Raw genomic sequence first — 22,732 nt, 5'->3', positions numbered from 1 at the left:
CAGATTGGAACTCAGGAAGAGAAACCTTCCTCACTCCAGGCCGGGTATTCTATCCACCCCAACACCTTGTTGCCCTAAAAATAAACATACACATTTTTAAAAGACAGATGGACCATTTAAAAAAAAAAATGACTGCTCCAGAAAAAAGTCTAGGTCCCTCCAGGGAAAAGAGATTTGATAAAAGCATTTCTGGCCAAAAGGTCAGACTGAAGCAGAAACTTTGAAGTGCAAAAGCATTAATCAAAAGAAATGTAAGAAATTCTGGCAAAAAAAAAAAAAAAAGAGCCATCAGGAAAGAATGAGCAAGGGTAAGATGGTTTCAGTTGGATCAGAAAAGAAAAAAAGTAGCCCTAAAATTTAAAAGAGCCACATAAACCAGAAGGAGAGCCTGGAAATGGCTTTGTTCTGTTTAATGGTCTTTAAAAAAAAAAAAAGAAAAAGGAAAAAAAAAAAAAAGAAAGAAAGAAAGAAAAGGAGAAAGGAACATGAAATATTTCCTGTAAAATCAAGATCCAAAAGAAGAACCAAAAAATGAAGGAGGAAAAGATGGCTAGGGCAGATCTTACTTGGATCTCCTCTTTATCACTCTTCAGATTTTCAATATTTAGAAATTAATCATTCTCCTTTGACCAAAGGGCCATCAAGCTGTGCATACCCTTTGACCCAGCAATGTTTCTACTGGGCTTATATCCCAAAAAGATCTTGCAGGAGGGAAAGAGACCCATGTGTGCAAAAGTGTTTGTGGCGGCCCTCTTTGTTGTAGTAAGGAACTGGAAACCGAGTGGATGCCCTTGAGCTGGGGAATGGCTGAATGAGCGATGGTGTGTGTTATATTATTATGGAAGAACCAACCCTCCCACGCTGGGCTCTGGGGCTTAGTTGATTTCTGGCTGCTCCCAAGTCTTTGCCCCTTGTGAATTTTCCTTTTTTTTTTTTTTTTTTTTTTTTTTTTTTTTTTTTTTTTTTTTTTTTTGCTAAGGCAATTGGGGTTAAGTGACTTGCTCAGAGGTCAGGCAGCTAAGAAGTCTTAAGTGTCTGAGACTGGATTTGAACTCAGGTCCTCCTGACTTTAGGGCTGATGCTCTATCCACTGGGCCACCCAGCTGCCCCTTCCCTTGTGCATTTTCGTCAAGTGAAATCGAGGCTGTCCCACCGCACGTGTCTAGGAACGGGGAAGCCCTTTCACATGTAGGGAAGCAGGCGAATCCCACCTGACCTGGAGTGGGCGATTTCCCCAGAGTAACTGCGGAAGGGGTGACTGGCCGTCCAGGGGAAAGCCCCCCAGGGCTGTGAGTCCAGAGGCTTGTGGCTCCTTTTACAGAAGCGTGGGATGAACCTGCCGCTTTGGATGACTTGGGGGACTCCACAATGCCCCGTTACTTCCCAGTGCGCAGCCTGAAGCTGGATAAAGTCATTGACCTCGGAGTCCCTCAAGAGCCGAAGCAGAATTCCCCACCCCTCGGCTCCCAGCAATGCCCGCCCCATCGGGAAGCCTTTCCGCACTCCCCGCAGCCCAGGGGCCTCCCCCTCCCCCCACCCCGGTACCGCAGCCAGGCTCTTTGGAATCTGGCTCACAGGGAGCTCCCCACGTCAGGGGCCCCCCCACGGCGGCCACGTTTGCATACTCTCTCCCTTGGACCGTAAGCTCCTGGGGAGCAGCACTTGCTTTTGCCTCTCTTTGCACCCCCAGGGTAACCTGGGCTTAAGCAGGCCGAATGAGGCCGAATGACGGACTGGCTCGTCGCTGCCTTCTTGGACCAGGGCTTGGCTCCGTTCATCATGTGCCTCCCCTCTAAGGGTCACGACCTCTCCGGCCCCATCCCCCTATTGCCTTTGGCTGGATGTGGCTGCCACCCAGCCTTACGCCGGCACGGGCAGGCCTCTCCTAGCGGCCCCTCCCCCAGAGCGGAAGCCCCCCACCCAGAAGGCCGGGAGCGTGCCCAGGGGCCATCCCGGCCTGCACCGAAGGTCAGCGCCGAGAGGGCCGCAGAGGCATCCGAAGCGCTCGGGTTTAGAAAGGCATTTACTCCGGTGCAACAAACACTTTGTTAAAAGACCAGGCTCGCCCCTTTGGGGTTCTAGGGGAGATGGCGGTTTTCAGGCCCCATTTGCTGCCGAACGTCCCTCCCCACCCCCTCCTCTTCCCCTCCTCCCCCAAAAGCCTTCCCAGGTTTAAAAGAGCAGCGCAATGCTGCGAGAGGGACGGGGAGGGGGAGGGGGGCAATGCCACTCCAGCTTGCGCCTCCTCGCCCGCCCACAACGGGGCACGCTACTCCTCGGCCTTCTCCAGCTCCGGGAGGCACGACAGATACCAACACTACATTTCCCGGCATGCCCACGCGCATCCCCGGGCTGAAATTCATTCCGGCCGGCTCGTGCTACCCTCTGGGAAGAGTAGTTCAAGCCAAGAGCGGTGCGCAAGCGCAGAGTGGCGTGGGCCAGTGTTGCTGTTCCGTGGCAGGCGAACGAGAGGGCAGCGCGGCGGGTGAGTGACGATCGGAAGAACAGCACAGTTCTGGAAGGAGAACAGGTCAGGGACCTATGCTCACCTCTCACCACACGACATCGGCAGAAGGGTGCGCTCTGCCTCACGCCTAGACCCGGCCTGAGACGGGGAGGGGGCTCCGCGGGTGGGGCTTTTATGAGCGACGCGGGGGCGGGAAAGAAGGGGGTGGGGTAGGCGGGACTATCACTATGGCATCCTGGGAAGTGTAGTTGGAGGGGCTGTCTTGCGCAGGCGCAGTATCTCTTGGGACCCGCCTTGAGGCTTTTGTCCTATGAGTGGCGCCTAGGGCGGTGTTTCGTGGGACCCTGGGAAATGTAGTTGGAGAAAAGGCATTCTTTGTCCGTGCGCAAGCTCAGTTCATCCTGGGCGACGCCCTAAGGCTTTTGTCCTGTAAGTGCGCCTAGACCGAGGCCTACGTTCCTTCGGCATTCTGGGAGATGTAGTTCTGGGGCCCTGTTTTGCGCAGGCGCACTCTCCCCTGCGGCGCTCGGGCCTTTGTTCTTGGGAGAGTGTGGCGGTCGCGATGCGCGGTGGGAACAGTGCTTTCGGGGGTGGGTGTGCGCGTGCTCAGTAGGCTCGCGGGGTGGGGGCGGAGGAGTCGCTGCCGAGGGAGCCGAGGCCGAGGACAGGCTCTGGCCAGACACAGCCCATCCGCCGCCCCCTCCCCGCCCGGCAGGGCCCCGCCCCCGTGACCTCCTGCCCCGGCCCCCGGCCCAGGTCCGTGGAACCCTGCCCCTCCCCCGCTGCCTCCCCCACTCCCGCATCTCCTGCCTCCCGGCTTTTGCCTCAGCCTTCATCGGGGATGTCAGCCTAGAGAAGGGCCCCTCACCCCTTTGTGGCCGCCCCCGGTGAGCTTGGGGTCCTATGGGGCTCCTGGCCCCTTCTCAGCCTGCGGGCACCCCCCCATATACTGGGGGGTGGCTTCGATTTAACCTCCTACTCCTCCATAGGACGAGACTCGCTGCGGAGCGATCGATCCATCCGGTGATCCATCCAGGGACAGCTCCTCTGTGATGATGGAGGACGGAGGTGAGGGGGAGCTTCGGGGGAGGCAGGGGGGCGGCCCCGGGCACAGCGCGGGGGTGGGGAGGGGCGGCCTGATCTCCCCACGGTGGGGGTGGGGGTGGGGGGCAGCCACTGGGGATCCCAAGAACCACCCGCACCGGGACTGGGAGAAAAGGAGCTGGAGGGCTGAGGGGGCCTCTGGCCCATTCATGGGGTTGTGAGGTTTCAAGCAGTTTCAGACTCCCCATGCCCCCAGCCTCAGGGGAAACTGAGGCAGGAAGGGCCCCCAGTGAGGTCTGTCCTGGGGGGGGCACTCCGCAAGGGGTCTGACCCCACAGTGAGGTCTGCCTAAAGTAGGGGGGCCTGCCCTGTGTGGGAGGTTCCAGGCACAGACCGATGCCGGATGGCTCTCCTGGGGGAGTGCCCAGTGACCTTGGGGGTGCCCAGCTGGCTCAGGGGGCACCCTGGGGTGGAGGCAGGCTGGCCCTGGAGGCTCCGGGAGGTCTCCTGCAGCCCCTGCCCCAGGCTCAGTGGGTCTGCGAGCTCAGGGGGTTGGGGAGGGCGTGTCCGGGGTCAGGGCAGCCACCAGGCCCAGACCCCTCCTTGGCCCCCATGTCCCCTTTGCCCCCTAAACTGGGCCAGTCCCAGGCACTTTCACCTGGGGTGGGGGACCAGCTTGGGGTTCCCGGTGTTCAGCTCCATGATGGGGGGCCGGGTGGAGCCCCCCTCCAGCTCAGCCTCCCTCCCTCAGCTCTGCCCCCCCCAGACGTGGCTTTCTGCCAGAAGAAGAGTGAGAAGGACGTCCCAGAAGAGGAGCGGCTGTCCCCACCGGCAGCCCCTCTCCAGGTCAGTGCAGCTCCGGGAGTGGGGAGGGTGCCGCTGGCCCGGGCACTGTGCCCGCGCTGCCGGCAGGGGAGAGATCCTGGGGGTGAGGTGGCCCGGCCGGACCCCGGGGCAGCCTCTTGCTCCTCCTTGGTCCTGGCCTTCTTCTCACGGCCACTCTTGGTGGGCCCACCCGGCAGCTCTTGTCCTTTGAGGCTCCTTCCGGCCGCCCAGTCCCGGCTCTGAGCTTGATGCCCCCGGTGATGGTGTCCAGGATGCCGCTGCCTCTGCCCGTGGAGGGGAGGGGCTGCAGGTCCTGGGGGCCTCCAGGGGAAGGGTCAGGGGAGGGCTCCGTCTTTGCCAAGAAGGGCCTGCCTCTGCTTCCTTGGGACTGACCACTGTGCCGGGCCAGCTCCGGACTCCCCGCCAGCGCTTCCCTTCCCTGTGCCCCGGCCGCTCCTTCCCCCCTCCCCCCCCATGGGCTCCCCTCTGGCTCTGCCCGTGCTCCCTGGGAGACCTCATTTTATCACAGGAGAGCTCAGCTGGAGGGCCACATGCTTCTCGCCCTCTCAGCCGTACCCCCTAAGGGCCTGTTTGAGGCCGGGCTCCCACCATGGAGGGTGTCTGGATCCGCCAGGCCAGGGAATCAAAAATCGATAATCTTTCATCAGCATTTAACAAGTCCCTACAGCTTATGTGCCCAGCTTGGAGCCGGCCAGGGGCGGGGCAAAACACGGAGGGAGGGGCAAGGGGCGGAACAGGAAACTGGGGGCGGGCCGGGGGCCGGGCAAAACAGGAGGGAGGGGCAAGGGGCAGAGCAGGAAACTGGGGGCGGGCCAGGAGGTGAAGAAAGGGGCCAAGGGGGCGGAACAGGACGCTGGGGGGGGGGGGGGGAGAATGCGGAGGGAGGGGCAAGGGGCGGGGCATGGCACAGTGGGGGAGGGGCCGGTTATGGAAGGAGGGGCAAGGGGAGGAGCAGGACACAGTGGGGAGGGGGGAGGGCGGAGCAGGACAAGGGTGGGGGTGGAGCAGGACACAGTGGGGAGACACCCAGGGGAGCGGAGCAGAACCCAGTTTGGCCGCCAGGTGGGGAGCCCTTTTCCTGGGGCCCAGGTAGGGCAGCTGCTGCCTCAACAGGGTGGCCGGCCTGGCCCGGCTTCGGGCTCCCTCCGGCTCTCTCTTGGTTCCCCGAGTTCCTGCGGCCTAGGATTCTTGGTCCAGCAGCCCCCTCTAACCCTCGAAACCCCGGCGGAGAGGAGAAAGACCAGGCCTTTCCTGGGCCGGCTCCCATTTCTGTCCTGCCGCTAACCCTAAATGCGCCCCCTGTGGGCGGGGACAGGCCCCAGCTCTGCCCTCTCTCACCCACCACTTGTCGCCTGCATAAATGTGGATGTTGGGATCATAGCACACGTGCACGTGCAGGGCGCCCCAGGAGGGATCGCTCTGAGCATGTGCAGCCCCAGGCCCTGCCGTTGGGCTCTACAGCGTCCACCCGGGCTCCACACTCAGGCCACCTCGGGCCTTGGGGGGAAACTTGGCGGCCCCTCCCCCACCCCACCCCCATAACTCACCAGCTACTCAGTCTGTGGGGCCTGTGGGTGCGTGTTCTAGGGCCTCGGGCGGGTGATGGGCGTGGTGCACACGGATGTGGTGTGGACCCATACGGAACCATGTGTAAGAAGCGTGGTGTGTGTGCGCATGTGTGCGGGTTTGTGTGCAGCACAGACCCAAAGTGCCCGGCCCCAGGCGGGCGGGGGCTGGGTGGAGAGTGACCCCGGCAGGGGGCGTGCTTTCTGTCAGACTCTGGTGGGCCACGGGATCCCCTGTGGCATGGACTACATCCTTGTGGCTTTTCCTTACAAAATTGACCCCTTTTCTTTCCCAACATCCCCTCCCCCATCTCCCAAGGCAGATCCTGCCCTCAACATTTCCTTTTCAACAGGAGAAAAGGTCCCCCCAGCTCCTTTGTCCCTTCTGTTCCACCCCCCCAGCTCCCTTGACCCTTGTGTGCGAGACCCCCCCTCTGAGCTCCCTTGTTCTTTCTGTGCCAGGCCCCCCTCTGAGCTCCCTTATCCCTTCTGTTCCAGGCCCCCCCCAGCTCCCTTGTCCCTTCTATTCCAGGCCCCCCCCAGCTCACTTGTCCCTTCTATTCCAGGCCCCCCCCAGCTCCCTTATCCCTTCTGTTGCAGGCCCCCCCCAGCTCCCTTGTCCCTTCTGTGCCAGGCCCCCAAGCTCCCTTATCCCTTCTGTTCCAGGCCCCCCCCAGCTCCCTTATCCCTCTGTTCCAGGCCCCCCCCAGCTCCCTTGTCCCTTCTATTCCAGGCCCCCCCAGCTCCCTTGTGCCTTCTGTTGCAGGCCCCCCCAGCTCCCTTGTCCCTTCTGTGTCAGGCCCCCCCAGCTCCCTTGTCCCTTCTGTGTCAGGCCCCCCCCAGCTCCCTTGTCCCTTCTGTGTCAGGCCCCCCCCCCAGCTCCCTTGTTCCTTCTTGACCCTGAGACAGAAGATGTCATAATTAGATCTGCGGCCCCCCCTCTCAGCAGGGGTGGGGAGGAGGCTGTGGCTAGTGGGGCCGATAGTTCCCAAAGGCCCTGAGAAGGAAAATGGTGCCTGGGAGCCCCAGCTGGGCTCTCTCAACTTCTGTCTGACTCCCTGTCCTCCCTCCCCCCTCCCCAAGTTCACCTGCACCTAACCTGAGCTTTGTCTTTCTCTGTGACTGGCCTCCCAAGTGCAAGTCACAGAGCATTTATGGAGCACCTCCTGTATGCTAAGGTTCCATGCTGAACATGCAGAAAGAGGCCAGGGGCCCCAGCCCCCCTCCCCCCAGTGGCAAGCCAGCGCAAAGGTGCCAGGGCTGAGAGTGGAAGCTGGGGGGGGGGTGGGCCTGGCACAGAAGGGACAAGGGAGCTGGGGGGGCCTGCTAGAGAAGGGTGGGCTTCTTCTTGCCCCCTGGCTGGGGGTTTCCCTGGTCTCAGAGCAGAGGGGAGCAGAGAAGGGCTTTGGAATTGGGGGTTGGCAGGGGAAGACATGGGGGGGTCTTCTCCCCCCTCAGCTGCTTGTGAGGAGCTGGGGCGCCGGAATGAGACCTCTTGGGGCCTCCCCAGGGGCTCTTTGCAGGCTCCCTGGCCCAGGCGCAGGCTTCTGGGGCCGGGCCGCCCCCTCCCCCCAGACCCACAGGGAGGGCAATGTGGGGCGGAGGGGGACAGTGGGCAGAAGAGTTCGGGAGAGGAAGGTCCTGGGCTTTAGCAAATCACTTTTTAGGACAGGGGCGGGGCTGGGGGCAGGGGTGGGGCCTGAGGGGTAGAAGCCATAGGGCAGGGATGGGGCGTGAGGGGCGGAGGCCATGGTCAGGGGTGGGGCCTGAAGGGTAGAAGCCATAAGACAGGGGCGGGGCCTGAGGGATAGAAGCTATGGGAAGGGGCGGGGCCTGAGGGGCGTGTTTGAGGATGGCACTGAGCAGAAATCAGCTGCCCTGCCTCCTCCTCCCCTCCCTGCTTCCTCAGCTGAAACCCCTCCTTCCCTCCCCCAGCTAGCTTCCACCTTTTTGCTCCCCCCCCCCACCGGGAACGGTCTCAGTTTCCCCTCCGGCTTCTCTCCTGCAGCTCGCATAACCCTTCCGAGGAGCTCGGGCCGGGCCCTCTGCCCCGCCTCCTCCCCATTCTGCCCAGCAGCTGGGCTCCTCCCCCTCCCTGGGCACAGAGACCCCCGTGACCCCGCCCATGGTATCGGGGCCTCCGCTCTGTCCCTCCGCCTCCTCACCCGCTAAAACCCGCCCTCAGCCTTCAGAGCCCTTCATAGACCTTTCCCTCCAAGGGCTCTGAGGGGGCGCCTGCGCCTGCGCCTGCCCCCCCCGTCCCTCAGATCCGGGCACCGTCTGCCCGGCGCCTTGGTCCCGGCCTCTCCGTCCCCCTCGCAGCCGGTGCTCAGCCCGGGGCCGTGCCGTCAGGCTCCTGGAGGTGGCTGACCCCCTCCGCCCCCCCAAGCTCCTCGGCCCGGCCCCCTCTGCGCCCCTGAGCTCCGTGCCATGCCTCGGTAAAGACCGTAAGAGACACCCGCCAGCCCCTGAGAGGAGCCCCCTTGTGTGGGGGAGACCAGACCCAGGGAGGCTGACTCCAAGGGGCCGGGCTGGCCATTGTGGGTGGGCACAGCCTCTGCTCACCCCTGCTCGGGCCTCCATTTGTGGGCCTGGAGTTGTCTTCAGGGGACCTGCTGGGTGGAGGGGGGTGCTGTAATGGGGGGGCGGGGCAGTGCACCTGGCGGGTCCCCACAGCAGAGGGATGTACAGCAGGGAAACTGAGCCCGGCTCCTGGCTCTTCCCCTGCTGCTTGTCTGACCTTGGGTTCCAGGATGTCCTGACCCTCCAAAAGAGAAGGGGGCGGGGGAGGGCATTTCTCCCGGGAAGTCGCAGTCTCCCATCCCCACCTTTGAGGCGACTGTGCGAACTGAGGCTGGAGAAAGGCCCAGGGCTGCGGGTGCCCCCTAGAATGCATGGACCATCCGTCCAGGGAAGAGCCCCCCACACTGCGGCCTGTGCTCAGCTTCAGCCCTCTCATCAGCCCAGTCAGAGTCGGGCCTCGGCCCCCCCCAGCCCCCCAGGGGCCTCCTATTGGGGAGAATCCCCCAAAAGCAGATTTCCTTCTCCTTGGTTCTCGGGCCCATAGAAGGCTGAGGGCTCTGGTGTGGGCAAAGACACCCCCCAGCCTCTGGGCCCCAGTGTTGTCGAGCCCCCTTCCATCCCCCCCCCCCCAATATTCTCCATTGTGCTTCCCCTCACTGAGCACTTCTTGGTGTCTCTGGCCTCTGGCCGGGTCTCCCTATGACCCCCCCCCCCCCAAGGCTGTCCCTTCTGCCGGCTTCTGCGGGGCCAAACTGAAGTGTTTGGGTGATGCCCCAGGCCTGGCGCCCGACCCTCTCCCCTCCCCGGCCCCTCCGGCCCCTCCCGCCTCCCTGGCCATTTGTGTGCATCTGGTTTCCCGTTAGGTCGGAAGCCCCTCGTGGCTGGGGCCGTGCCTCTCCTCTGTGTGTCCCCAGCTCAGAGCCCAGCGCTTGGCACGCAGTAGGTGCTTAGTGAGTGCTAGCTGACTGAGCCAGTAAGTCATTGTTCAGGGACCAGCCGCAGGGACTTCAGGCTGGGGGCTTGTGAAGTGCTCTGTGGCCCTACCAGGGCTGGGAGGGGGGCACCATCAGGCCCCATGTTTTGTGAGGAAACTGAGTTAGGAGAGAAGGGGCCTGCCCAGCTTCACAGGAGGCCTCTGAAGGCAGGCCTTCCTGCCCCCAGACCTGGGGCCCAGCACCTCAAAGCCATGACAGGAGGCAGGGAGGTCGGGGGCCGGGTGATGTGACCGCCAGCTCCTTCCTGCCTTCAGGTCCCCCCCGGGCTCCCCGGGACCAGCAGTCCATGGCTGCCCTGCCCCAGCACGGCCGCACCTCAGGAGCCGGTGACCTTCAGGGACGTGTCCGTGGACTTCACCCAGGAGGAGTGGGCGCAGCTGGACCCCACCCAGAAGGCCCTGTACCGGGATGTGATGCTGGAGAATTACGAGAACCTGGTCTTCCTGGGTAAGGCGGGCTCAGCCCTGGTCCTAAAGTTCCTACGTGTGCCAGGCCCCGGGCTAAGCTCGGCACACCAAGCCGACCCAGCCCCCCAGCAGATGCTTCCCAGGAAGCCCAGGGACAGCCCCTGCGGGCATACCCCTATGGGTCCCGGATGGTCCCAGCGAGCAGCAGGAGGTGGGCCATGAGCTCCGTGGGGGTCCCTCACACTTTCCCTGAAGCTGTGGGGGCCCCCTCAACCTCAGCTCCCCTACATCACACGGGGTGTCCTTGGGCAGTCTCTGCCTGGGTGGCGCCGAGGCTCCTGGTAAGGGCTACCCGGCATGCAGTCCATTTGCTAACTCCCCTCTTTCCATCCCTCTAGGGCTCCCCGTGACCAAGCCTGAGGTCATCTGCCAGCTGGAGAAGGGCGAAGTCCCTCCGTTCGTGGACCCCCCAGAATCCTCCTTGAGCCTGGGCTCAGGTGAGTGCAGCCGCCCCGCGGGGCTCTCCCTGGCTGCCAGGAACCCTTCAGTGGGATGCTGGCCAGGGCCGGAAGTCCCCCTGCCTGGGCAGAGCTGCGGACCGGCCTCAGAATCCTGCCCCTCTTGTGGGCAGAGAGCTCCCTCTGGGGGGCCTCCAGGGGGAGGGCTCGGGCAGAGCTCGAGGGGCCCTTCCTTACTGCTCGGGCCAGCCGAAGGACTGTCCGTGGGGATGCCCGCCTGGCAAGGCCGCGGCACAGGATTCAGGGGGCTTGAGATGGGAGCAGGGAACCGGCCTCAGACAAGCCCCCAGCTGCTCAGTGCTGGCCTGCCCAGGGAGGGGGGGGGGTCGCTGGGCCAGGAGGGGACGTGTGGTGCTGTTGGAGGCGGCAGCTCACTGCTAATGAGTCACGCTTGCCTTCTCCAACCTCATTTTCTTCATCTGAGAAATGGGCTTTAGAAGAAGCCCAGCAGTGCCTGCCTCACAACTGGTCCAGAAGATGGTGGTGGTGGGCAGGTCTGGGCGCTCCCACGCCCCCTCCCGGTCCCAGACCTCCCTGTGGCCTGAATGTCTGGGTCGCCTTTTTTAAACTCCCGTCTGAGGTGCCTCAGTGCCCTCCAGGGATGCGGATCTGACTCAGGCCTAGGGTGATAGTGGCCCCTTCCTCGGGCCAGAGTCAGGGCCCAAGTTGGTCCGGCCTCTACCCAGGGAGGGGTGGAGAGAGCCTTCTGTGAGGCAGGGGAAGAAGGCAAAGTCCAGGGGGATGTGCAATGAGGCTGGAAGGGATGTGGGGGTCCGGCATGAAGGAGTCAGTGTTTGATCCAGAAGGGGATTGCAGGGGGCCGAACAGGAGCAATAGGGTCGGTGTCAAAGGAAGACGGGAGTCGTGGGGTTGTTTGAGTGAGGAACTGATGGAAGTGATGCTCTCCCTTCTCTCAGGCTCCTTCAGGCTTTATTTTATACTCTATCATAGACTTTTCTTTAGCTCAACAGACGTGTGTCTGATTATGTGTGACTACAATTTGACATTTAATATTTGAGGAAATTTTTTTTATAGTTCATTATTGCTTACATTATGTGAAGCCAATAACGAAAGGTTAAATGTCAGTGAATTTTGTTAGTTTACTTAGGTCTCCTTTGTCAATTCTATGGATTGTTTGATTCCTCTATTTCCCTGACTTGGAACCATATACACAGGCATTTAGGGCAATTCCTAGTTATACTTTAATCATCTTTTGGTTCCTGCACATACTGATCTTTTCTGAGTCTAAGTTGATAAACACCCTTATTTCTTGGACCTTTGGATCTCTCCCTTAGTAACAATGCTTTCCATGGTGTTCTCCCCTTTATCAGTTGTCTCCGTGAGAGATTAGTTTTATTAGGACAGAAATATCCCTGTGGAATCGTTTCTAGTGAACTTGCCCAAATTCCCCTTGTCACCAGATCTTTTTAGATAATTTTTAGTGTTGTAATCAAGCCAATTAAAAATAATATAGGAAATAGTATGAGAATCATAGAAGGAAATGTTCCTGTATGACTGCTGTGTAAATCTGATCTCAGTGCTGGGCTTTGCCAATCAGCTTAGAGATTGCCGCTTCCAGTGGGGGAAGGGGTGTGAGGAGGAGGAGGGGGAGGGGTGGTGAAGATAGGGAGGGGAGAAGGGGAGGGGGTAATGGTAATGAGGGGAAAGGATAATGATGATGGTGATAGTGGGGAGGAGTGAGGGGGAGGGGTAATGATGATGGGGAAGGGGAGGGGGAGGAGAGGGGAAGGGAGGAGGATGATGGGAAGGGGAGGGGTGATGAAGATGGTAATGATGATGGGTGGGGCAGTAAAGGATGGGGATAGTGGAAATGATGAAGGTGGGGCTGGGATGGTCTGGATAACAATCAAGGTGCTGATGACATTGATCACGGGGGATGATGATGATGGTCCTGTGTGATTGCAGACATGTGAACGTGTCCATGTTTGTGTACATGCAGACATACAGACACACCACACGAGTGCTTAAATTGTGGCCTTCTTGGGGGAGGGGAGGGAGAAAGGGGAAAATGGGTACCCACATGTACGGCCATGTGCACAATCACACGGGGGTCTGCATCTGCTGCTCGGCGCCCTGGAAGCGGACACCATCTTCCTCAGGAGGCCGGGTCATCCACGTCTCTCTTAACGCCATCGCTCTTCATTTCCTGCAGCGCAGCACCTGCATCCTGTCCAGTTGTTGTAGATGTTCTAAAACAACACTGATTGTTGTAGCGACGACTGGTGGAGTTTCCCTGGTTTTTCCTTTTGATTAAGTCTATTTTAGCTTTAACTTTGAGATCATGATTCCTACCCCTGCCGTTTTTGACATGACAAATTCTCCTGATCTTTATTTTGTTGGTGTGTTTCTCTCATTTCCCACCCCTTCTGACACCTCTACTTTCCTTCTATCCTCTACTTTGCCCTCCTATTATTTAACCTACCCTCCCCCCCACAAAGATCCCTCTCTTATTCTCTCCACTCACCCTTTCCCTTTTATCTGAATTTAGAAGACTTAAGGCAGGCAGACAGGCAGATAGATAGGTAGGTAGAAGGGAGGGAGGGAAAGAGGAAAGGAAGGAAGGGAGGGAGGAAGGGAGTGTGTATTGTTCCCTCTTTATCCCATTCCCATTAATCTACACACCTTATCCCATTTCTTCTATGCACCATTCTGTACCCCCCTTATTCTATTCCCTCACCCTTTTTATGTCTTTGTAAATTTAGAAGATTTTTATTCCCTTCTAAATGTGCATGTTCTCTCCTTAACTCTAATGTGAGTAGGTTCCCTTTAAAAGTACCTCTCTCTTATCCTCTCCCCTTCCCTATCCCCTTCCTGTCTTATTTCTTTCTGTATTTATAGTGATTTAAAATTCAGAATGATTTAGTCCCAATGAGTGAATCTTAGTAATTAGATCTTTTCTGAATACCCATAAATTTTATGTTTATTGATGATTTATTCAGTTTGACCCAAAATCAGCATCAGTTTTACCAATTTGTAGTTTTCAGAATTAGCAGATTTCTCCCTTTTTCAAAATAGAGTCATTGGGTGTGGCTAGCTGCCAAAGTGAAGTCGGAAAGACCCGAGTTCAAATATGATTTCAGACCATTAACACTTACTACTTGTGTGATTCTGGGCAAGTCTCCATTGCTTCACCAAAAAAAAAAAAAAAAAAAGCAGAGACATTTTCCCAGTAATTCCCAAATCTGATTTTTGGGGACCATCTTTAAGTGCCTCCCATGTTTTAGAGTAGAATTCATGGCATTTGTCTAACTGTGGGTGCAGTTACTATCTTGTCATCTATCTCTGGGCTTTCAATTTTTCCGAAGTTTTTGCTCCTGTGTCTTTCCTCCCATCATGCTCTGCTCTTTAAAAGCAGTTCCTGTTGAATTTTCTCTTTGTCTCCTGAATACAATGCTTGCTGAATTTCATTGAATTAACAGTGTTTTTCTGACCTTTTCCAGATTGATAATCATTCTCCTAATGGAATTTTCTCCTCACACAAAGAACAGGGAACATTGATACTTCTGTATTTCTTTCAGATTCCCTTAATCAGGAGATTAAATGTGAAACCTTGGACTCGATTCCACAGCACATCATTTGTATGGAAACATCTGATGAGAAACTCACAAAAGATGGTTTCTGGGATTCTAAGATGGGAGAAGATTGGGAATATGACATCATGTTAGAAAGGCAGAAAGCCAACCAAGAGAATCAATATAGTCAACTAGAAACTGTTAATGTGAAAAATTTTGATGAGATGAGCATCCATGGAGGTAGTACTTTTGGGAGAGATTTTGATCTGGGGTCACTCTTTGTTTCACAACAAAGAACTCCTTCGGGACAAAATCTTTTTAAATTTGATCCGCTTGGAAGCAGTTTTGATCAGTTTTCAGACCTGATTTTATTTAATGGAATGTCCTTAGAGAATAAACATTGTAAATACAATAAATGGAAGAAGCCCTTCGATTACCCCCCAGATCTTTTCCCATTCCCTACTGTAAATCCTGGAAACAAACCTTTTGACTATAATGAGTATGGGAAAACCTTCAGCCCAGGGACATCTCTTATTTATCATCAGATAATGAATACTGGGGAGGAACCTTTTCAATTCAATGGGGAAGGCTTTAGTCAGAGAAGCTACTTTAGTGAACATAAAAGAATTCATGCTGGAGAGAAACTCTTTCACTGTAATGAATGTGGGAAGTCCTTCAATCACAAGGGTAACTTTACCAAACATCAGAGAATTCATACAGGAGAGAAACCCTTTCAGTGTAACGAATGTGGGAAAGCCTTCAGCCGCAGGGGAAACCTTACTGTACATCAGAAGATTCATTCTGGAGAGAAGCCCTTCCAGTGTAACGAATGTGGGAAAGCCTTCATCCGTAGGGGCAGCCTTATCGAACATCAGAGAATTCATGCTGGAGATAAACCTTTCCATTGTCGTCAGTGTGGAAAGACCTTCAGTCAGAGGGGAAGCCTTACTGAACATCAGAGAAGTCATACTGGAGAAAAACCTTTTAAATGCACCGAATGTGAGAAAAGTTTCTGCCAGAGGACATCCCTTTTTTATCATCAGAGGGTTCATACTGGGGAAAAACCCTTTTCCTGTAAAGAATGCGGGAAAGTCTTCAGCCGCAGTGGAAGCCTCTCTAAACATCAGAGGATTCATACTGGTGAGAAACCCTTTGAATGTAATGAATGTGGGAAATCCTTTAGCCAGAGGGGAAACCTTGCTAAACATCAGAGAATTCACGGTGGAGGGAAACCTTTCGAATGCAATGAATGTGGAAAAAATTTCACCAACACCTCGTGTCTTGCGATACATCAGAGAACTCATACTGAAGAAAAACCTTTTAAATGCAACGACTGCGGAAAAGCCTTTAGTTGGAGGGTACGCCTTATTGTGCATCAGAGAATTCATACTGGAGAAAAACCTTTTGGCTGTAACGAATGTGGAAAAGTCTTCAGTCAGAGGGGCCACCTCAACGCACATAAAAGAATTCATACTGGGGAGAAACCCTTTGTGTGTAATGAATGTGGAAGAGCTTTCAGCCAAAGGATCTGCCTTACAGAACATCGACGAATTCATGCTGGAGAGAAGCCTCTTGAATGTACTGAATGTGGGAAAAACTTCAGCCACAGAACATCCCTTTTTTATCACCAGAGGATTCACACTGGAGAGAAACCTTTTGAGTGCAATGAGTGCGGGAGAACTTTCAGCCAGAGCGGCAACCTTACTGAACACCAGAGAATTCACGCGGGAGAGAAACTCTTTGAGTGTAATGAGTGCGGAAAAGCCTTCAGCAACAATTCACGCCTTGCTTTACATCAGAGAAGCCATAATGGGGAGAAATTTTTTCAGTGTAACCAGTGTGGAAAAGTCTTCGGCCAGAGGGCCCATCTTAATGCACATAGAAGAATTCATACTGGAGAGAAACCCTTTGAGTGCAGTGAATGTGGGAAAGCCTTTAGCTGGAGGGTGAGCCTTACTGTGCATCAGAAAATCCATACTGGAGAGAAACCTTTTGAGTGTAGTGAATGTGGGAAGGTTTTTAGCCAGAGAGGGCACCTTAACACACATAAGAGAATTCATACTGGAGAGAAACCCTTCGAATGTAATGAATGTGGGAAAGCCTTCAGCCAGAGGGGCCACCTTACTGAACACCAGAGGATTCATGCTGGAGAAAAACCACTCGAATGTAATCAGTGTGGAAAAAACTTCAGCCACAGGACATCTCTTTTTTATCATCAGCGAATTCATACAGGAGAGAAACTTTTTGGATGTAATGAATGCGGCAAGGTCTTCAGCCAAAGCGGAAGCCTTACAAAACATCAACGAATTCACACCGGAGAGAAACCCTTTAAATGTGAGGAATGCGGGAAATCCTTCAGCCAGAGAGGAAACCTGACAAAACATCAAAGAATCCATGCTGGAGAGAAACCTTTTGAATGCACCGAGTGTGGGAGGGCCTTCAGCCAGAAAGTGCACCTCACGGAACATCAGAGAACACATGCTGGGGAGAAGCCCTTTGAATGTAATGAATGTGGGAAAAACTTCAGCCACCGGTCATCTCTTTTTCATCATCAGAGACTTCATACTGGAGAGAAACCCTTTGGATGTAATGAATGTGGAAAACTCTTCAGCCGTTATGGAAGTCTTAGGAAACATCAGAAAATCCACATTGGAGAAAAGCCCTTTGGGTGTGATGAATTCGGGAAACCATTCAGCCAGATCAGACCCCTAAATGAGCAAGAGATAATCCACGCTGGTGAGAAACTCATAGATGAAATGAACGCAGAAACGACTGCAGCCCTGGGCGATTCCTTGGGAAGCATCAGATAATCGAGTGCGTCAATGTGAGTGCTGCTTGTGCTAGCACAGACAGCTCCTGCATGATTTAGAAGTTCTTTTACGGTTGCTTTAGCTGAAAAAGTTTATCTTGTAGCCAGTCTGAGTGAGCCTGTTCGAACTTTCCCGTAGCCTCTCGACCTTAGTGTAGGACTTGACAGCTTTCATTCCTTTGAATACCCATAGAGTTGCCTCTATGCCACAATGAAGAGAAGGACTCGATTGGAGTAATAGTAATTGTCTATCCTTTGACCATTTATCTTTTGGAGGATCACTTGATCTTATGCATTTGCCAACCCCTTGTAGATTCTAGATGTCAGAGAGAGCAAAAATAACTCGTATAAACATAAAAGGGCATGTTACAAAAATAACTGCATGGAAGTACTAATCACAAATAGTGTTGGGGAGAATTCGCAACCAGATGAGGGAGGGAGAAGATTATAAAGAAAAAATGGTCATTTTCAGTTGTTTAAAATGAAAATACTTTTACAATAAGAGTCATTGGAACCGGAGTAAAGTAAAAAGTTTTCAGTTTAGCAAAGAGTATTTGCAGCAAATATCTCGGACATTCAGAATATGAGGGATTAACAACAATAGGGCAACAGTTATAAAAAATCCATTCCATAGTGGATAGATGGCCAAAGGATTCTGACTCATTAACAGTGAGAGTAAGGAATCAGTGGAAGTGAGAGATCACATCTGTCAAGTTGGTGAAGATGGTAAAAAATGGAAATGGTCTGTGCCGGAGGACTCTGGAAAGACAGCACCTTAATATACTGTTGATTTACAAGTGGAATCAAGTTCTCTGGAAAACAATTTGGAATCATGTGAGCAGAGTTACAGAGCTGTTCCCCTCCGTTGGTCCCACTATTTCACCACAAGTTTTATATCCCCAAGGATGTCATTGAAAGAAAGGTCCAGTATGCAGCAAAATTCATCACAGCAGTATTTTATATCTGCATTTCACCTTTTGTTAATTCACTTCACTTGTTATTCACCTCACTTTTCCCACACATCCCCAAAATGAACCCTTTCTCTTGACAAAAAGTTATATAGAAATAGTGATGCTGAGACCTTATGTGACTAATTGTACTATATTCTTCCTAAAGTTGTATATTATTTAGGCTTTGGGACCTTAGCCTTTTAAAATATTTGACTCATTTTTATATCATAGGTTTTTTTTCCCACCCATTCCTTCCAGATTCAGCCATCCCTTATGACAAAACAAAAAAAATTTTTTTAAAAATATGATAAAAGAACTTTGTGTGACAATGTAAACAACATCTTACATTAGTATTCCCCCATCTCTCTGCCATGAGGGGAGGGGATTTTGTTTCATCATATCCCCTAACCTTCCTTGGTTTTCTATTACTCATTTTGACTTGGTTTTAGTGATCATTTATGTTGTTGTCATCATGTATTGTTCTCTTGTTTCTGTTTACTTTACCCTGCCTCATATATATCGCTTTCCATGGCCCAGGAATAACCCTTTACAATTACTTTCCACCATCTTGTTCCTCCAACAAGAGGCCACCTGCTTCATTTCAAACATCTTGCTATCATCAAGAGTGCTGCTCTTAGATATTTTTTACAGATTGGACTTTTGTTTCTCTCTTTGACTTCCTTGGGCTATGTACCCAGTAGAGCTATCTGGGTTAAAAGTATAGCCATTCTAGCCAATTTACTTGGGTGATTTCAAACCAAAAGCCACCATGTTCGGACTGCTTCACAGTTCCCATCATTTCTTCACCATGGTTCCCATCTTTTATTATCTAAACCAATTTGCATAGGGTAAGGTAAAACTGAGAAGTTATTTTAATTTCGATTTCTTGTACTGTTAGTGACTTAGAATATATTTTCATATCACTTGAAGTTTGCATTTGATTCATCTAGTACCAAAAAAACCTGGAAATTCCCAAAAGTTGAGAGAATGATGGAGCAAATTGTGGCGTACAAACGTATCCAAACTAGTATTCGATATTCAGAGAACCATCTGGCTGGCGTGAAGAAGCAGAAGGCCAACATGTGGAGTGACAGAGGCAACTTTAGAGTCCAGAACACCAATCTTGGTCCCCAAGACTCGGAGTAAAACGTGGTTCCCTCTTCCCTGTTCAGAAATGCTCAAGAGTGAATGAAGAGCCAGATGTGCTGTTCTTCGAAATCACCACATTCAGTGTTTTTGCTAAACGAAGGGACCGTTCATGGGGTTGGGGTGGGTGGGAGGGGGGCATTTATGGGGAGGGAATAGCTTATAGGGAAATGATTATGTCCCAGAAAATCCATAGAAAATTACACGAGAACTCTTTATAATAGAATGATTTTATGCCATCTTGCTACATCCCACGTGCAAAACTTCTTCCTGGATGTTAGTGGCAGGGATGGGATCCTGTGGGAAGAGTTAAATAGAGAAGCCATTTGTTGACTCTTGGAGACTGAAGATGGCAGAGTCTCCCCGCATGCCCAGGCCTCTGGATGTTTGGAGACTGCCTCGCATCTTGTCGTTCCATTAGCTGCCTCCGGTGGCAGGAGCCCGAGTCAGTGCAGGGGGTCCACGCTCCTGCGCTGAGTCCAATAGTGCCTCAACTGTGCGATTCCTTCAGACCACTGACGTGTAGATATGTATGTATGGGGGGGTGTATAACTTACCTACATGCATGTGTAGATATGTTTGTTGGGAGAGACCCCCCACGGTCTGTCTCTCCGATCTTCCTCCCCCCCCCCCCCCCCCCGGTAACAGAGAAGGTGAGAAGAATCCCAGCCTTGCTGGAGGCTCTCCCGTCACGGGAGAGCCCAGTGGGAGGCCGGTGACGGGGTGTGGAGCTCAGCCCTGCCACTCTGCACCTGGATGATGCAGGCAGGTGGGTGAGATTCAGCACCTCTGACCAAGCCCTCACAGTAGCACTTTCCACTTGGGGTCGCTCTAAGAGTAAGTTTTTGCTTCTATGGAAACTACATTTACCTCTTTGCAGCATCCCCCCGCCCTTGCTCCCGTTTCTGCCCTTGAGAAGACTGGCCATCCCCCTCCCACAGGATGGCCTCTCAGATACTTGAAGACAGTTACCACAGTCCTCAGGTCTTCTCTAGGCGCCAAATGCATGACCAGAGGCACTTGGACAGTGTTCCAATTTATCCCAGTTCTTCCTCAGTTATGGCCTCCGAACTGAACACTGTGGTCTGACCACGGGAGCCCACAAGGGGCCCTCTTTGCTCTTGGAAGCCATACCTCTCTTAGAGCAGGCAGCCTGAAATCACCCTCGATTTCCTGGCTGTTGAATCCCATTTGACTCATATTGAGCTTTTAGTCCACTAGAACTGCCAGGTCTTTTTCAGACAAAATCCCGTCTGTCTAATCACGCCTTCCCCCATTGTGTATTTGTGAAGTTGTTTTCTTGAACCCGAGAGGAAGATTTTACATTTGTTCCTATTCCGATTCCATATCATTAGGATCAGTCTTATTTTCTTTATGTAATTCTAAGCTTAGTAATCATCCTCCCCCCAGTTCCAGATGCACAAAAACAACCCATTTAGTAAAACTACTGAAATGCTCAGTGTACGTGTATATGTATTGTGTATGTGCGTGTGTGTATATACATATATATAAGCTACTCATGGCTAACATTTCTATAGTGTCATATGCATAACTAGTTACAAGGGACTTCACCTCTTTTTTTCTTTTCTTTTCCATTTTTCTAAACTTAGTAGTAATCCACAAAAAAAAAAGCATTCAACTACACAAGCAAAAATATATTATATATGAAGCTGTAATACTGAGTTTGTTGAATTAAAAAATAAATAAAATATCACAAGATGAAGACCAAGTCTGCATTGTTTGTGTCCCTTTTGGAACTCATCCTCGGGGATAGTTTTCTGAATTTTGTTGCTGTTGCTTAGTAGAACAGAAGAAAATTGGAAGGCGGGAGGTGCCATTTCCGTCCCGTGGCCCTCCTGGGCTGGCATTGAGAGTTTCTGTCACCCTTCAAGCAGCTACAGAGAGCAAGCTCCCATTATTAGCTTAGTCAAGTCGCCAGATCTTTTATTTATCAAGAGCCACGGTCGGGATGGGGGCTCTGTGGGTTCTGCTTTCCACCTAACATCAACTTCCGTCCACCACGGAGTTTCCAAGGAGGAAAGGAAGTGTCTGCATCTGGGCAGGGTGAGGAGGGGGTGGTCAGCTTTGCCCCAACAGGGATATCGGCAGGCGTAAGCTCCAGGAAAACTTGAGGAGAAAATGGGTTTTCTGGGAGGTGTCGGGCAGCAGTAATCTCAGGAGAGTTTGAAGGTGGTCTCCCTTTGGAATCTTCAGCCCAGAGCAGCCCTATAGCCTCCTGATCGACCTCCCTTCAGGGTGCAGTCAGGAAGAATGCTCCAGGGGCCTCTGAGCTCACTGACCTCCCTCTCCACTCCCCTCGCAGTCACTGAGGAGGCACTGCCTGCTGGTTGGAGCTGCTCCCAGGAGCCTCCAAATTGGGCACCCTTCTGCTCACCCAGTTATCTCTTCAGGAGCTACCCAAACAACTCATGGTCTCCCTCTCAACACCTAAGCAATCAGGCTGTCCTGCCCGCAGGAACCTCCTGGTGGGTCTCCCTGCCTCCAATCCACCAAGAGCGCCACTGTCAGTGATTCTCTTACTGCACCATCCTGGCAATTCCTCTGACTGTTGAAATCAGCCTTGGTTTGGTTCTCTGCCACTGCACCCTGCCTCAGTTTCCCTGCAGGAGACTTCTTCCCTGGGAGCCCTTGCAGTACTGGACACTTCGGGGCCCTCAGAGACATCCTTGAGCAAGGCTGCGCCTCTGAGCCTGGGCCCTGGGGCCGGCACCTAGGGGAGCGCTTCTGCCCTCTGGGAGCCTGGGGAGCCGCTGGATGGGCTTCTGCCTCCTCCCTGCGAACTCACCCGCTGAGGCCAGGAAACGGGAAGCAGCCCGTTCCCCCGTGGCAGCCCCTTGGATGCCCACCCACCCTTTGGAATATTCCTCCAAGGTCAAGGGGACGGCTTCCCTCCGTCCCACTGCAGACTGGAGGAAGGGATCCTGGCTACCTGGGGTCAACCTGGAAACAAGGGGCGTCTCCACTTTCTGGGCCCCACCCCACCCTATAGTTCCCCTTCGGCCAATGTAGGGGGGAGGGGCAGCAGGCCCAGAGTTGGGGATCTCTACCTGCCCCCCTCTCACCCCACCCTCAGTGAGTTCCCAGTCTAATGGGAGATCCCCGAAAGGAGGCATTACCCCAGAATTCACCCGGCCTGAGGGGGCTCCTGAAGGGTTATCTATACCCCGCCCCTGCCCCCCTTCTCCTGTCTCCCTGTCTAGGCATGGGCAGCCCCTGACCCCCATTAAAGCCTGAGCTCCAGAGCCCCCCCCAGCTTCCCAGTGGCTTGTGGCCTGGGGTCCCATGCTTCTGCCACATGCTTGTTACCCCCGAAGCCCTTAGGGGCTGCAGGAGGCCCAGCCATGGGGGAGCAGGGACAGTCTGGCTCCTGGGGCCATACCTTGGACCAGGTCGGGCGGACCGGAACACTTCCTCCCCTCCCCCCTTCGCATCTCTGGCTTTTTTTAAGGCCGAGCCCAAGCACCCCATCTCCTTCCTCTCAGCCCCAGAGACCTCTGGGCTGCAACTTATAGATGGGGAAACTGAGGCCCGGGCCGGGGGGCCGCCAAGGCCGATAGCCTCCTCTCACAGACTCCATCTCACCTCCTTGGCGTCCAGCCCTAAGCACAGCGCCTGGCACGTGGTTGGCGCCTAATGGATACTGACGGGCCTGGCATCAGGAGGGGAGAAACTGGCCTGTGGGAGGGGAGGAAAGCATGAGCATTTATTAAGTGCCTGCTGTGCGCTGAAATGTCCAAACAGAAAAGCAAGTTTCACTAAGTGTTTACCTAATCCTGATTTACACTGGAAGGGGAAAGCCCCCATGTTAGGAAAAGTCGGAGGGCAAAAAGCCCTCCCTCCAGTCCCTTTAAAAGGGAATAGCAGGAAGGAGGCCGAGACCTGAGCAATGAGAGCTTGGAGGGAGGCCG

The 22,732-nt window shown here is 54.0% G+C and overlaps 1 protein-coding gene across 6 annotated transcripts; it reads left to right on the top strand.

The window, feature by feature from the left end:
- Positions 1–2,403: 2,403 nt before the first annotated feature.
- Positions 2,404–20,532, top strand: LOC141564540 (uncharacterized). Of its 6 annotated transcripts, none has more exons than XM_074307120.1 (6): positions 2,404–2,530; positions 3,457–3,535; positions 4,263–4,357; positions 9,695–9,887; positions 10,246–10,344; positions 13,905–20,532. In XM_074307120.1, the coding sequence occupies exons 2-6, from the start codon at positions 3,520–3,522 to the stop codon at positions 16,706–16,708; spliced, it is 3,207 nt and encodes a 1,068-aa protein (XP_074163221.1). In that variant the 5' UTR covers positions 2,404–2,530; positions 3,457–3,519; the 3' UTR covers positions 16,709–20,532. The 6 variants fall into 6 exon arrangements, with proteins under 6 accessions (XP_074163221.1, XP_074163219.1, XP_074163217.1 ...); XM_074307118.1 differs by having other exon boundaries at positions 2,413–2,485; XM_074307116.1 differs by having other exon boundaries at positions 2,435–2,576.
- Positions 20,533–22,732: the final 2,200 nt, after the last annotated feature.

Source organism: Sminthopsis crassicaudata, chromosome 3 (genome assembly GCF_048593235.1).
Source record: "Sminthopsis crassicaudata isolate SCR6 chromosome 3, ASM4859323v1, whole genome shotgun sequence".
In the NCBI taxonomy this organism is placed as follows: domain Eukaryota; kingdom Metazoa; phylum Chordata; class Mammalia; order Dasyuromorphia; family Dasyuridae; genus Sminthopsis; species Sminthopsis crassicaudata.
The sequence above is the reverse complement of the archived record's forward strand: the minus strand, read 5'-3'. Positions and strand labels throughout refer to the sequence as shown.